The sequence below is a fragment of the Xiphophorus hellerii genome, chromosome 16, assembly GCF_003331165.1.
Source record: "Xiphophorus hellerii strain 12219 chromosome 16, Xiphophorus_hellerii-4.1, whole genome shotgun sequence".
Lineage (NCBI taxonomy): Eukaryota > Metazoa > Chordata > Actinopteri > Cyprinodontiformes > Poeciliidae > Xiphophorus > Xiphophorus hellerii.
Genome location: NC_045687.1, coordinates 18,382,392 through 18,399,406, shown reverse-complemented (window position 1 = coordinate 18,399,406; position 17,015 = coordinate 18,382,392). Strand labels below are relative to the sequence as shown.

Here is a 17,015-nt window from a genome sequence, read left to right as displayed (position 1 = left end):
TGTGTGAATTTTCACAATAATTCTCAAGAATCTTAAGGGACTGATTGATATAATTTCTTAGTAAACAGATAGAAAATGCATTAATTTGATTGATAAAATAAAAACAAGGGATTTCTTTTAATATAATGTCCTTCCTTCCGTATAGCATAGCTCGCCGTAAAATTTGTAATAGAGTTTTTCCAAATAAATGAGACCAGTTTCATTTAAAGCGCACAGAGTTTAAATGAAACATGCAGCAAATGTGGCATGCTCACATTTGCTGCATCGTCTACTTTGGACTAACACAAAAATCAAAGACACAACAACAGGTATTAAGAGCAGAGTTTTGAATCTGGGTCGGGTGAGTAGTTTTCCTGCCTATCTTTATGTATCGCTCACTTCTGCTCACAGTCTGGGTTCTTTTTCACTGTGGTTTGGTTTGTGAGCCACAAGTGAGGGCAGATCTCATCAGTGACCCAGTGAGTCACCTCACCATGCCTGACACTCACACACACACACAGTGGATAGCTGTGGAGAGAACTGACACTGTAACACGAGGAAATAATAACGTGCAGAGAAGAAGAAACGTGTCAATTTATAGAAATCATGTACAGATTGTCATATTGAGTGGATAACATTTTTATTTAGTTGACAAACGTATAAGATTCTTCCTCTGCAGCTGGATTTCTTCTTTTTACAAAACTCAATTTCAATCAAAACTGATTTTTATTTTTTACGCACACACCTTCATTTGTGAAGGTGTGTGCCCGCTTGTGTTCAAGCTGAAGAAATGTGTCACTGACAGCATCTACAGTATGGAAACGAAGGAGAACCACACAGCCTGGAAAATAAGCAACTCAGAGTTGGAGCGACAAGTGTGGGTGAAGTCAGAGATGAAAATGCAATATGATAACAGAAATGGTTTGAGGTAGAAGTGAAGACGGAAGATGACGGCGATGACTTTTCATGGTTTTACTCTTTATTGATTTAGTTTATCGAATCTATATTCTTGTTTATGGTTTTGATTGCTTTCTTTGCTTTCGAGTATTTGTAAGACGTGCTTCTTGCTCTCTCTGGCACGCTGTTGGGTTATTGGTTCCTAAACATCACGTCTGCTCTTTGTTGTCCGTTGACTCCTACATTAGGGATAGTGAAATATTTTTTGTTTTTCTCTTCGTTGTATATGTGCTTTCTTTATTCTTGTTCTTGCGCTGCATGATTTTGGCTCGGTTCTTACCAGATGTATTGCAACAAACACAGAAACAGATTCACAACCGTGACATATACTCTAAAAAACATTCCCAAATTAGTTAAAGGGTTGTATGTTCATGTGAATTATTTGTCACAATTAAGAATTCAACGTTAATATAACAAAAAAGGAGGTAGAATCTCTTTAACATTTTTTTTTATTTGAGCACAAGCATGTAATAAATGAGCCCCATTTGAGTTACTTGTGTTACTTACGCTATGTGTTAAACAAATGTAATCTGATGATAATCTGTCAATTTTTATGATGTTATACCAGTGAGGCATCATTAACTTATTTGACTGGTTTTAGGTGGCAGTTTTCTCCTGAAAGACTGGAATGTCACGAACTAATGAACACAGATTATTCAGGTAGATAACTCTGTGCGCTTTATTCAACCTAAAATCTTACATAACAGAAACACAAGATTTGGCTTTATAAAAAGAGTGTTTAATACTTTATTTTCAAAAGGTGCTTCTTATTCTCACCAGAAGACATGTTATATCTGACTGAATATTGCATAGGTGCATTTGTTTTAGCTTTCTTCGGGAACAGAAATATTTTCAGGCAAATTTAACTAGTGCTACATTAGGCTAGGCTCCACACAGCCAGAGGAAACAAGTGCTTTCTCTGACTTCAAATCAGATGGACGGCACAATGGAAAAGTCTTTGCAGGTCTGAAACCTAAACTTTTTAAAACCTTGAGATATCTCAATAGCAGTACCTAGCAAATACGCTGAACAAAAATATAAACGCCCCATGTCAAATATAAGAGTTTTATGAACATTTGTGTTACCCAATTTATAGAGAAACTCAAACTATATTTACAGTAATTACTGATCTCCGTATCGGCATTTAGAACATCGTGGTGCGGCCATTTGTAGCGGATTGACAGTCCTTTGAACATGATAGGGGTCAGGTTGAGGAATATGATCTTGACCAAGTTGGCTTCTCGTAGGCGTAGGTGTGGCGTGGTGCGTCTGTTGTGCAGAGCAACAGTCTCATCAGCTGTGTGTGTCGCCGGTCTTAGCCGATCCCACAGATGGACGAGCCGGATGTGGCGATCTTGTGCTGGACTGGTCACACGTGGCCGACGGGGATGAGGTCGATTTGCAGTAGTGCCAATTTGTTGGAAACAAACTCTTGAACAGCCGATGGTCCGATAACGGACATTGAGCCGCGCAGCTACGGCTCTGGTGGACGTCCCTGCATCCAACATGCCAATGACACACTCCCGCATATTGAAACACCTGGCATTATGACAACATTTTACATTTTGGGGTGGCCTTTTATTGTTTCCCAGTCCAAGGATTGTCCAGTTGCTGCTCATTTTGTCTGATTGGCCATTGAACATGCCCCACCCATGCACTGAGTAAAAAAACTACTCACCCAGTAATGCTCACTGACAGCAAGATGGGTCAAAAATTATACACAAATCAAGAGAAATATTGCCTTTGTACAGTAAAATGTCAGCAAATGCACATTTACAGTTGTTAGCGCCACATGGCAACAATATTTGACAAAAGGCTTTTATATTATTGTTCAGCATACATGTTTCTGACCGAAATGCTAAGGCACTTGAGGAGGGAGAATGTGTGCTATCAAATCAGTTTAGAGGAAATAGAGATTTCTATTTCCACCTGTTTTCTCCACCATCCATCGTTTCCCCGGCGTCGCCTCGTCGTTCTCTCCTCCCCCATCTTCCGTTCTGGACGACACGCTCTAAACTTATACGCCCCACTTCTCGGAAACGGCAGACTTTCATTCAGAACTCGTCTGGTTTTATTTTTTTTTATATATAAACCTTTGACCTTCGATTAATTAGGCACGATGTGCAAAAGACACTTAAAAGCAAGTCGGGAAGGAGGGTGAGGATTAGCCGATTCGCGGCTCGTACATTAAGTCTGCCGCGAAGTCACGGCGTCGCATGTTTGCGTGCCATCTTAAGAGTGCTGGTGGATGTATCCTTGACATAACTCCTGATGCGCTTTGCCAAGGATTTTAAGTAAATCAAGGCTGAGAGGTTTGGACTGAGTAAAATACACCAAGGGGATATGAGCTGTGGGCTTACGGGGAAAGAAAAACAAAAATAAATAAATTTAGAAGGACTCTCTAGAGGAAGTCGAAGGAAACTGGGCAAACAAACAATGGAAACGGGAGAGATAAAAGGAATGCTTTTTGCTAAACTATGCTAAATTAAAATGGAAAAATTCCAAGGTCTTCTTGTTCTTTAAACAAGAACCTTGCACTGTAATTCTGCATATCTTCTGAAGGCTATTATCTACCGTCTGCTGCGGTTTTCTCATAATGACTCCCTTCCTGTATTCTTATGTCGCTCTCCCTTGAGATGACTTCCTCTCTACCTGTCTGAACTCTTTCCTATCCACTTCCCTTCTGCCAGCCCTCCACCATCTCCTTTTCCCCGTAGTTATTCCCCTGCTCCTTAATCCTCCTCCCTTCCCTGCCATAATTCCTCTCCCGTTTCCCTCTTTGCTTCTTTCTGTCAAAATCTCTCTCGTTCCCTCCCTCTCTTTGGCAGACTCTGTCCTCTTCTCTCCTCCCCTCCTCTCACTTCGCTCCCTACCTTCCTCTCTTCTCCTCTCTGCTTTCCCCATCGCCTCCTTTCCATCCATCCATCCATCTTTCACTCGTTTTTTTGTTTTTTTTCCCCCCTTCTAAATCAGTCCTAATAGCCCGCAGTGCCGCACATGCTCCAGACGTGCTTGCAGAGGTACTGGCACATTCATTACGCAGAGGCACAAACACGCATCGCACGTGGATGCAGGGGCACGCGCACACGCTAGCTCGCTCGAGCTGACCTGACGCTCAGTCAGCACCGATGTTCTTATATGTCAAACTGACAGTCGCATGCGGGAGAGATGTAAAATTAAAGGGAGAAAAGGGGAGAAAATGGAGACGCAGTGCAACAAACGGACTGCAATGTGGGATGAGCGAAAAGTAAATGGAGACGAACGAGATACTGTGAGGAAAAAAAAAGGTTCATGGATTGAATCTATAATCAAACACTGAACAGCAGGGGCAGAACAGCAAGCTAACAAGACGATACGCAATGCTGAGTTTGTGTTTTCCCCCCCACAAAATATAAATGTTTCACACATCAGAGTTCAAAAGAATATGTAATTAATAGGGTTTTTTGTTTTTTTTCAAAAAATGTGTTTGTGTACTTCTAAAAATACTCAATTCTGTGTTCTCTGGAATGAAAGGAAACATTTTACTAATATTTTTTTGATAAACTAAGAATCTGATGAATTTTTGCAGGGTTTTTTTTACTATTTTTTTTATTGTGTTTGTTTATTATTATTATTATTATTATTATTATTATTATTATTATTTTACCCGTTTAGTTTAGCGCTGACAGGAAGCTCTAAAGCAGATGCTAACTTCAGCGTTACTAGCGCTTCTTACCAGTAGGTGGCGGTAATGCACACCATTAAGTTGCTTGCCAACCGCCATTAAAAACAAAAAGAAGAAGAAGAAGAAGCGTTACTAGCGGCTAGCGGCTAGCTTGTAGCATCGATCGACATACTGAGCAGCTTTTATTTCGCAGCAGCAAAACAAGGGAACTCCAGGACTTCTTCCTTTCTAAATCAAGTGTATGTATTAAATCTTTCTTGTTTTTTTGATTTTCATTTTATTACTACAAGAATTGGCTCTGAAGACCAAAAACTAGCATCTTGAAGTTTTGTCCTCAAGATTCAGTGTCAGTTGTGGAATTTTAAGGTTAGGGCTTGACCAATAAAAAGGTTTGATTTTGAACAAGAGAGGACAAAATTTAACCAATAGGGGCAGATGATACACTGTATTGGTAGCGGCTAACCGTTAGCCTGTCAAAGTCTTCTCAAAGTGCTTAACTCTTGTATCTTGTCTCGGTTCTGGGTCACCCTGTAGCTATTTCATGCCCACAGAGAGAACCTTCTTGGCTTTTCTTACTTTCCAACATATTTAACATGTTTACTAAATTTCTGTTTCTCTTAGTTGTCCCTTTTGGTTAGACATTGAGATAAAAAAAAATCTAGTAAAAATGGAACAAACAAAGGTAGTTTATAAGAATATGTGTGCCCTTGTTGTCTCCAGAAACAATCAGATGGACCCAGGGCCACCGCCGTCATAGACAGAAGAGCTAGTATTTAACTTTTTGAAGATATTGTAAAGAGTCAACTAACTATGAACTGTCTGAAAATTGGGTGTGATTTGATGCGTAGCCACTAACATTTTCTGTGGGAGACATTTTATGTTATTTTGTACTCCACAAAGTCTGACACAAGCAGATCAAATCGGAAAAGTTACTTCACTGTAAATGGACAGATATAGCAGTCAGTTTGCTGCTACATCTTTTTCCCCCCACTTGGTTTCCCCAAATGCTGCCAGATAAAACTGAAAGCGGTGGAGGCTTCGTCAATGTAGTCATTTCCTCTTCTACTTCAAACAGAATGTCAGGCTTAAACTACATGGCAACTAGATAGGGTTCCATTTTTATTTTAATTCTTCCATTTTGATGGAAAAATGTCAATATTTAAAAATTTGGAGATCTCTTTCCACCCCTAATGTAACTAAGTAGCAAAAGAAAAAAAATCTGAGAAAAGAAGGTGCCTGTGACATATAATGAACGAGAGAGGAAGAGAGTGAAAAGGGAGAGTCAACAAGCCAAGGACGTGCCCATTTATGCACAAAAGGCACTTGCTTGAATGCGTGAATGTGTGTGAGTGCAAGAGAGAGACACCATGAGGGAGGGCTGGAGTGAGCCAGAGAGGGAGGAGAGACTCGGAAACAGGGAGGAGGGAGAGAAACGGAGCGATTGCGTGAGATACTGACAGCCAGTCCTGCCACGGAACGGCAGCAGCAGCAGCAGCGGCAGGAGAGCGAGCATCGCCAGCGAACGGGACACACACGCTCCGAGCGGACCGAGGATTTAAGGGGAAAACACGCCGACGAGGAAGCGACGACAAAAGGGAGAGGATGGAATAAAGCAAAACAAAAAAAAAACAAGCAAAAAAATTGCTTCTGTGAGCGCCTCACACTTCTGTTTGGAGCATCCCACAAGCAGAGCACCAGTGAAAACACATACATATGATATATATATAAAATTCCTATACATATATATCAAATTATGCCTGTTTTCAAAGAAGCTGCAGCCGGACAACGACTGAATTGACATCAAAAAGCTTCAAAAAAATTGGGAGATAATATGCAGCGTTTTGCTTAAAAACTGTTGCATATTAAACCTTTGTTGTTATTTTTTTTTCCTGTTTTTTTTTTTTTTTTTTTTTCAATAGGGGGAGTGAAAATGGAGGCAAAAATAGAACAATTTTATAACTGGAAACTGAGTAGTCGATGTGAGATTGTCTCAAAAGCGCTTTTGCTGTGCCGTGTCCTGCATTTCCATTTGGGCTTTTTTTGAAAACGTGATATTATTGTTTCTTTCTCTGCCCTTGGTGCCACGCTGCCGTCGGCTGTCGCGTCTCCACTTGTCTCTGTCGTCCGCTTGGGCTGGGCTAGCTTTGTTCCAGGAAGGCTCCTGAGAGGGCTCTGCTGAAAGTGCAGAGGGCAGTCCGCGGGATCCATGACCCCACGGTGATATTTCCTCCAGCAGCGGCACAAAACAAACCAAAACAAAACAAGTCTTCCCAGGTCTTAAGAGGAAAGGGTGAGAGACGGAAAGAGGTGGAAACATCAAAGGAAGGATGTGATGGAGGGAAGATTAGGATAAGAGCATGTAATGAAAATAAATAGTGAAAGGGGAGGAAAAACAAAACTACTGAAGAAGAAGAGGAAGCCATGATCCACCGCGAAATGGACGAATAATTTTAACCCGTTAATCTTTTCTTCCGTTCATGGAGCAGATCCAACACGACAAAATAATAGCTTCAGTACAAGAGCCCTTCTTACTCTCTTCCCCCTCTCTCATCACCTGTGCACTTGCAGGGCAGAGCTGAGTCGGCTGAAAGCCAAGAGTGGAGTCCTGGGTCTGTCAGAGGCCCCTGGTTCCGAGGAGAGGAGGGATTTCAGGGGAGCAGCAGCAGCTCTGCGCGCGGCCGGCGCCAAAAGCCATTGGACTCCTGTGTGTGTACCACTTAAAAAGCTCCAGACTGATACTGTCAGTGTCCTGTCATCAGGGAGTTGAGCTCTTTTTGTGGATGCGTGCGTGTGGAAGCATGGATGTGCACGAGTGAGAGATAACAAGCCTCAGGTGCACTTCTGGACGGCGATCACCACAGGAATCGAGCCTGGACCGATCCGCCAAAGATACTTCACAGCTGCTGATACCTGTTGGGCTCTGTGGCTGAAAATAGAAAAGCAGCAGATCAGTTAATAAAGACGTCAGCGGCCGAGAGAGCGGAGGGGGGGAGGGGGTGAGGGAGTAACATCTACCAAAGTGGACTACATTGGTGCCAAAAACATGGCCACCACGAAAATAAAAAAGCTCCTTTTCAACTGTGACATTGAGAGAAGCAGGATGATGGATGCAAGTTAAGACCTGTGACGGAGATATTAAAAATTTTTTTCTTCCTTTCTGGACGCCTGAACCGATTTGACTTCAGTGCTGAGGTGACATCCACTCAGGGATATGAGTCTATGTTTGGAGTGAAAGCCCTTCCATGTGGAAACCTTCACTAGCTGCAAGTTTGAATTTGCTTTGCCCGCCAGCACCGTTAGGAACCTACAGTTCTCACGTTTCACGGATTATTCATCCACTCTGTGGGAGTTCATTGCTGAAAATGCTGGGGGAAAGTTCATTCGTATGTAATCCATCCTCCTAAATTGGATCCTCCTCCCCGAGGGTTTGGATTTGTCTACAACCGCCTCTGCTGTCTGCCGGAGACTTCGATGGCTTTGTAAAAGGTAATTTCTGTGGTGTTTTTCTTTTTTATTAACTTTGGTAAATAAACATGCTGACAAGCTCAATGAAATGTCCCGGATTCACTGTTGGCCAGTCAATGTAAATCAGTGTCTACGGGGGTATTGATAAGTGCCAAAACATAAATAAAACACAACTTTAACAAACTAAATTCAGTTCAGTTCGTCTTTATAGCTCCAATGTTTGGTGATATCAAATTCATCAAGAAATGACATAACTTCAACTTTAGTTCGTCTCAATCCGTTCCGACTAACTCAAACGCAATACACTTGATTTTAGATCCGCATCCATTTGAAATTTGTGGCTGATTTCTGATGCCGTTTCACCTGCAAACACCCATCTGATTCCGATTCTGATTTCCGAAACACTAGGAGTGATTTTGTTCAGCCTTTAGTGGACGGGCGTTAATTATTTACTTCAAGAGCAGAGGCGACGTCACACTGTGTGCAAAAGGACAAAGTCGCTATTTTAAAACACAGGATAGAGTTCATATTTTAGGCAGTTTTTTTTTCACCTTACACTTGCAATTGAGACAATTAAACACAGAAATCACAAATGGGAACAACTGTTTCTGAGTATATTTCTAAAACTATTTTGACTCATATTTAACTTCATAACAGCCAGATGTTCAAAAGGATGAAACGTAGCACGTTTGCTGTAATACACTTGTTCAATGTGATAAAGTGCTGTGGAAAACAAAGAATTTTCACATCTGGAAGACATGACAACCACAATTGCAAAAGTACAAAATGGCGAAATGGAAACCCCCCCTGCTCCCCCCCTCCAAAAAAAACCCAGCACTGCTTCCTGTTTAATAGCATTAACTGCTATCCTAAACATAAGTAGTCGTCATGGGTTCTTTAAAAATACAAATGGAGACAAATGTTTGTGCTGTAAAGATTACACCAAATTACATACATAGCACCTTCAATAGTTATGTAACTATAGGTAACTATGTAACTGTAGGTATTTAATGTGAAACTTTGAGCAAAGAGCCATAGTTAGGCATAACTCAGACTGCTAGCTCCTAGCAAAGTACTTCCAGTGTAATCATTGTATGCTTAGAATATGCACTAATTGGTATTAATAATAATAATAATATCATAATAATAATTATAATAATATCAGACCTCAATTGATTTGAAACAATTTCTCAACAACCGTTTACAAGAGGTTACATATTATGTGGACGATGGTTGAATTTTCTTTCCTCAACACCGACTTCCACACCAAAGAGTGTTGAGCTTAGCACAACCTAGTAGGGTTTAGATTTGGCGCACTCACAGGTTGGTTGGAAGAAGATCAAATGCATTGGGTTATTTTTATCCAGTCACTATCCCATCATTTGTTTTAGTTAATAAATGTCATATAAAGTGGTGTAAAGAACTTGAAGACTGACTTAAATCAATGTAATCATTTGCTCGTTCATGTAATACTCTGTTCTGATTATGTACAATGCAAATCTCATTAATTGTCAACCTACTGATCTGTCTTCTGTTTAAAAAGAGATATTTAATTGTCTTTTGTTGTTTGTTCAACTGCAGGAGCTTTTTGGTCTTCTATTACCGGTCCCTGTCCGAACTGAGACGCTGCAAGACTCTGGAGTAAGTCCATCATGACCGCTCCAATGTGTTTGCTCATGTTGAACTTTTCACTGGCCATGTTACTGGGCCTGACCACCCTGAGTGGACTGAGCTCATGCCCGTCAGGACAAGTTTCAGCGCAGGTCTCTTCCAACAACCAGAGCACAGATTCGTCTGTGTTACCAGAGGCGGCACTGGCAACACCGACGCCGGACCCGGAGCTACAGACGGATTCAACCAGTGGGAACCGCTGCTGGGGGTACTATGACGTCATGGGCCAGTGGGACCCGCCATTTAACTGCAACGCAGGCATCTACCTGTTCTGTTGCGGTTCCTGCTTCTACCGCTTCTGCTGCCAGTTCAGAGTCCACAGTCTGGACCAGACCTCCTGTTCCAACTACGACACACCCGTGTGGGCAAACACCGGGAAACCGGGGCTGCCAGTCACGGAGGTCCACCAGGAACCGGATCGAGATCGGACCCACATGATCGTTTACATTATCTGTGGGGTGGTGGCCATCATGGTGCTGGTGGGGATTTTCACAAAACTCGGACTGGAGAAGAGTCAGGGAGGTCAAACAGACATGACAAACTCAAGGTAAGACCGGAAAACGAAGGGTGGATGATTGAATTTAGGAATAATATTCGGCAGAAATATGTTCAAACAGCAAGTTATTGCTATCCTAGCCTGCAAAGGCAATTGATGAGAGTCCTCTGGTTCAGTTTCTTTAGAACATCATTGGCAAAAATACTAGGAACGTTTCTTTAGCTGATGTATTACCAGTCTCTATATTTTGTCTCTTCATTGGAGTGAATATTTGGCTAACAAAATGACTGGAATAAAAAATTGCAATGAGTCGAATAAAAGTGAAAAGAAAAGTTTTTAAAACACCAGACAACCTAATGGATTTAAGTCTTGGGGTGTTTTCACACCCGAGAGTCCAGTAGACTCGGTCCAATTTGGGACCAAAATTGCAACATTTGTTACATTTTCAGCTGCTGTGGTTCGCATTCACACTGAAATGTGTCAAACGATCCAAACTAACTTAAAAACCCATTCCACCTGTTTCAGAGTTCACTTCAGCCGGACCAAGACAGAGGTTTTTAGCCGGATAAGAGTTCGCTTTTTTAGTCCGTTTTGGAATTCAAATTTGCATTCACACTGCCCAAATCAATCGGACTTTCTTGACAAACGAATTAAGAGTCTGATTAAAGCGGACTAAACAAGGCTGGTGTGAATACATTCCTAATCACATATGAATCCAAATTCCAAACATCACCAATGACGAGATTCAATTCATACCGGATGAGTGAGCTATTTCAAAGCAGTGGTGCTATTGAGGGAATAATGAGAAGTGGCTCAGAAGCCAATGTTATTTCATGCTCTGCATTTCTTTTATTAGGTGTCAAAATGCCAAAAGCATATGGGCTCTACCGAAATTAAAAATGTGACACAAGTACTGATTGTCAGAACTTTAATATGATACCATCAAACACAAAGTTTGAAGACTGAGACTGGTAAATTTCTGCCAGACGATTGGTATACCAACCGGATACAATCGCAGAAGCGCACAGAGAGACATTCAGTTCAGTTTGGCAAAACGATGATTTCAGCACAGAAGTGAACTAATGGTGAGGGGAGGAGCTTCGGGAATTTGCTGCACAAGGCTTGCTGCGATACGTCTGTTCTGGTGGTGCAGTTTCACATTGACGGCTGATTGATTGCTGTGACACAACTATGACTGTGGCAACGCGTGGGCTCCAGAGAGCAATGAGCAAAGTGAGGGTAGTTTTTAGGAAGGGTGGAATATTGAGCTGATCTGACTGGAAAGCAGCCAGTGGCTAGTACAGAGAGCAGGGCAGAGCGTGTTTGTTTGTGTGAGAGTGAGACAAAAGCCTGAAAGAGGAAAACAGAAAACGGAAAAAGGAGAGTAAAAGTAAGGCACTCTAGGTGTGACTGGGTGTGACCTGTAAGTTGACCAAGCCAGCTAGACGGAGATAGATGTTTTTCCGGTCAAAACTACTCTGAGTCACCATCAACATGATGAAAACTGACCTCTCTTGGCCTTATTTTAATGCCTCATTTATTTATTTATATTTTTGTGAAACTATCCCATAGGGGATGGTGAAAGAGAGTGCGAATGTGTTCCTACCCGGGACATTTTTCACATTGCAACTACAATGTGACATATAAGGTATTTGGATTTTATGTGATAGATCAACTCAAAGTTGTACATAAGTAAAATAAAGAAAAAGTATACAGTACAGACCAAAAGTTTGGACACACCTTCTCATTGAATTCAATTAGAAAGTGTGTCCAAACTTTTGGTCTGTATTGAGTCTGTACTGTACATCCACGCGAGTTTTGCTGCAACCATGTCTGCCAATCCTTTGGGTTATGGCTGCACCAGCATTGCACATCTAGAGACTGAAACTTCAGTAAATTCTTTGAAAAATGTCTCAAGTTCATGCGGCTGGACAGAGAGTATCTGAACATCAATCTTCAAGTCTCTCCGCTGAATAGTTGGATTTAGTTCTGAACTTTAACTGGACCTCCCTAGCAAAGGAATATGCTTCTTTCTAATCCTTTTTGTTGCTGTTGTAGCTCTGGCTGTATGTTGAGTGTTGTTGTCCTGCTGGAAGATAAACCTCCAACCAACCAACTCTCATTTGCATTCTGCACATTTGCAGCCTCCAACTGGTTTTCTTCCTGCACTGTCATGCTATTAGTGCAACTCATATCCCCATCTTTGTCATTCTTGCTCTTCATAGAGGGAGTGTCCAACAAATATTTGTTGACAGATTCTCCTACCTCTTGGCTTCTTCTTTGAATAACTTGGTGTGACTTTTGCAGTGGATTTTATTTAGAGGTATTCCAGCAGAGGGACTAAAAAAGGTACTTTATTTTGTTAAAAATAATTCCTATATCTGGATTTTACTGTGGTGTATGTCTTATAAACACAAACCAGAATTAGCATATATTTTAAACAAGAACTTAAACAAAAAAATGTACACACTTTGGGTCTCTTTCTTACACACAATATGCCTTTTGGTCATTATTGTGTAAATACAGGTTTGAAGTGACATAGGCTAAACTGTAGTGAATACGCTCCTATTTTTATTTTAATATTTTTACTCTAAAATAGGACAAGGGTTGCTGAGGGAGTAATAGGCACAAAAGGGGAGAGATGAGAAAAATAAACACATTATTAGAAAGAGTAAGGCAGAGAGAACAAAGGGCTGAAAGGAAGTGACACATGAGACAAGCTCATTTTACAACCCAGTAGACAACCACAACTGTTTATTTTATATCTGCCAAAATGTGTGTGGGGGTGTGTGTGTGTGTGTGTGTTGGCGTGCGTGAGGGTGTGTGGGGGGGTGTTTGCGCGCGGGGGTGTGTGTGTGTGTGAGACATAGAGGAGATGGAGACAATGACACGAGTGCTAACCACTTTAACGATGTGGAGGCTCTGTTGGAGCGTAAAGAAGTGACAGAAGGACAAAAGGAGAAAGTCATCCAAGATGGTTGAAGGTTTTGGTGAACATGGGCTCGGCTTGTGTCATTCAGTCAATTTTCCGCTGAGGGGAATCATGGGTGGCATTTTACTCTTTCCCTAACAAAGTCTACCTTTGCGTGCCTTGAAAATTGTGAAAAATTTGTCTTAAATCCAAGAGACTGCCTCCAAACAGGTGGTTAGTAATCCACTGGTCTTTGTAGCCCTCAGGGTGGCAGTGGAACAGGTGTGCTACAAACAGGGTAATTATTATTTATTCACTTCCTGGCAATTTTTTTCTGAATGTAATTCAAGTTCAGTGAAGTGTGTCAATGTTTCCTTTCACACAGGGCAAGTTTTCCCCAAACAAAAACAGTGTGCAATTTGGCAAACGTGGCAAAACGAGCTAGGACTGAGTTCCAGAGGACACTAAGAAAGACATCTGGACTCTAGTGTCTTGCAGGCAGTTGCCAAATCAGACAGTTTATTGTGTAAGAATCATTAGACCAACAGACATGGATCATGCCATGTCACTTCTTTAGCGCTACCAACTCTCCATAAATGTGTCAGGGACTTATTTGTCAGCAAATAAGTGGATTATCAATACCAGATGCACGTACAGTATTTACTGATTAGGAAGTCGAACTTTGGGACAATGCTACATGACTGTCGATTGGCTGGGATTCGCAAAGTAGCCAATCAAGGAGTGCCATTTATTTTCTTTGACCGTAGAATACCTCTAAACGTTTTGACTTCTGTCAGGATCATGATATCGGTGAGTTTAGGCTGAAATGTGTGTTCCTGTATGCACATCTAACCCCAACACATAAAAAGGTGGTAGCACCAATGAATGTTTTGGGTGGGCAGTCACCTAAGCATGCACATTATGTACACTTAACACTTCAGTGAAGCATTATTTCTTTTGTTTACTGCTTTGCTTTTCTTTCTCTCTCAAGCTCTAGGCACGTGATAGAATAATAACTCTTTCAGCAACAAAAATATAATGCATCTTCTCACTGAATTATAGTTTTGCGCATATTTATTTATGTACGGGAACATTCCAGAGGCCCTAAGAGAGAAAAAAATCTTCTGGTGATGAATAGCTTGCAAATCATCCATTTTCTAACACCCTTGTCCCTTAGAGGGGTCAGGAGGGGTGCTGGTGTCTATCTCCAGCTAACGTTCCGGGTGAGAGGCGGGGTTCACCCTGGACAGGTCGCCAGTCTGTCGCAGGGCAACACAGAGACAGACAGGACAAACAACCATACACACATGGTTGAATTTGGAGAGACCAATTTACCTGACAGTCATGTTTCTGGGCTGTGGGAGGAAGCCGGAGAACCTGGAGAGAACCCACCATGCACAGGGAGAACATGCAAACTCCGTGCAGAAAGACCCTGGGCCAGGAATCGAACCCAGGACTTTCTTGCTGCAAGGCAACAGTGCTACCAACTGCGCCACTGCGCAGCCCACAACTTGCAAATCATAATAGTCGTAATATAAAATCACAAATGGACATTTGAGGGGGGTCAGAATTTCTTTTCTGACTGAGTTAAGACCCTTTTGTGGCGCTGCACTGGGGCGACTACGACATATGGAGTGATCATGTACCACCGGGCCCACTACAGGCACACAGCTACTTCAGGGTGGAATTACAAAAACCAGATTGTGCTGTTGATAAAATTATGCCGAACAGATGTGTAGCCACTCTTTGGGAATTTTTGGCGACAGGATTATGAAACAAGCCCTTTAACAGAATCTTGGCTTTAGGGGAAGAAACAACACAAGGCCGAGGGACGGGGCGCAGGCCGCCCGTTGGTTCACGCCACAGCCAAAACAAATAACCTTGAGCCGCAAGTCAGCAGCGCGACCATCAAACTCCACCGTTTCTAGGGAGAGAAAATGTTGTGGTTTATGCTGGGTTCTGATAGCTTGCACCCCTGTCAGCGTAAAACCAGCATTACAGATCTTCCTCATGTTATAAGTCAATTCCACCCTGAACACAACTAAGTCACAGTTTTTAAGCATAAAGTGTCTTAGAGACACATTTGTTCCACACATTCACTTTAAAAGTCAGAATACTGATAAGAACCGGATTAGAAGTCTGATCCATCTAACGTTTTTTTTTTTTCTTCTTTTTTAAATTCATGTGTCATCACAGCTGTCCTTTTTTGCTGTGGAGAACTATAGACATTTTAATACCACCCCAGAGGGCTTTTAAATCCCTGGGTCAGGTTCCGGTCTCTCAGGTCTTCAAGCCACTGCCTCTCTGACAAACTTTCTACCGAAGTCTAAGCTGACATATAATTTGAGCTCACTTTTATGCTGAAGACTTTTGGGATCGTTATCTTCTTCTTGGATGACCAATGTGTTATGCTTTAATTCTTGAGTTCTGCATCTCTGTTATGACACACTTTGGTATCGATTTGTTTCATTTTTCTTCCCTTTTACTCTGGTTTTGCTCTGCAAGCCACAAAACCCCTTTAAATTTAAAACTAATTGAACTTTAAATGTGTTTGCACCTACAAAGCAAACAAATGTGAATAAATTAATTTCACCAAGATGTTTAATTATCCCATAAAGGACACAAAAATTTATGGGTGTTGTTTTTCATGTTTTTCTTTCAAGGCAACCATCTTAGGTAGAGCAAGGATCTGTTTTTTATTTTTATATTGGCAGATCAGGTAACCACTTAAGCCCTAAATGAATGTAATAAATTGAAATGTGCTCTTACACACACCTACACACACACCTTCAGACAGCATCTTCAGCAGCGCGCATTCACTTTACAAGCCAAATACCACTTATCATAAATAATTTCACTAAGGAGCGATGTGTTCAAGGGCACACGTGATTAAATGTCCCACCTGGGACCTAAACAACCGTTTCCGTCAGCCGTTTTATTTCTTTAGTGCACTGTGTTTCATCAGCAGTGCTTTCTACTTGCTTTATTGTTCAGATGCGGAGGTAGTTTTCATCATCACCTGTGGCAGACGTTTGGAGCAGAGAGATAAACAAGCGCAGAGAGCTCGGCTTTCTCGTGATGCTCTTTGAACGGCGGCCTGGCGGAATTAGCGTTTTAGAGTGAGCTTTGTTTTATTATTACATATGTGTGGGTGGATGGAGGTTACACGTTACGCTGTGACACTTGACGATAATGTTGTCAACAACCTCACTATCACTTAGAACAGGAGTAAATAATTAAAGATGCATTGTGATAAATAGATGTTATCTTTTTTGAAGGGTTTGAGAATTTTTACTTTAAAATTTCTAATCAATGTTGTAAAAGTCCACTTGCATTTAAAAAAGTATTTTCATGTGTTTGATTCTTTCCAACTACACAACCTTGTTACTATCATGCCATCCATACACTGTTGCATATCTGCCTAATGTTTCAATAGAGACAAAAGAAGAGTTGATTTAATGCTCTAGCATTGGGTGTTTATACATGAACGTTACCACAAATAACTTAAGCTCCAGCTAAATCTGGAATTGCTCAGTTTTTTTTGTAACATGCCTAAAAATTCTTTGAAATATTTCCTGCTTCTTGTCAATGTTTAAGACTACGAAAAGTCTAGGCAGCATTCTGGCATGATTCATGTTAATCTCATGCCGTGCTACTCAGACACTTTGTCTACACCAGTGAAGTTGACCTTATCAGGGCAAGCCAGGAAACAGGGAAATTGTTTCCCCTTTTTATGACCACGTGAGGGCGCTCAAAGACTCTATATAGACCATTAAACTTTCATCCCCAGATTTTAGACATGAAGAAAAAAAAAAACGTAAAAAGAGACAACATAAAGGCAAAATATGTCAGTTCTGTGCCGACTCAAAATT

At 41.4% G+C, this 17,015-nt stretch overlaps 1 protein-coding gene across 1 annotated transcript in view; it reads left to right on the top strand.

Annotated features, from left to right (window-relative positions):
- The first annotated feature begins 749 nt into the window (after window positions 1–749).
- Window positions 750–17,015, top strand: part of LOC116735615 (protein shisa-8) — a 99,655-nt gene continuing 83,389 nt past the window's right edge. The window contains exons 1-2 of the mRNA XM_032587609.1: window positions 750–8,086; window positions 9,647–10,283. Of these exons, the coding sequence (XP_032443500.1) occupies window positions 9,718–10,283 (566 nt within the window). The 5' untranslated portion in view covers window positions 750–8,086; window positions 9,647–9,717. The remainder of the gene's footprint in view (window positions 8,087–9,646; window positions 10,284–17,015) is intronic.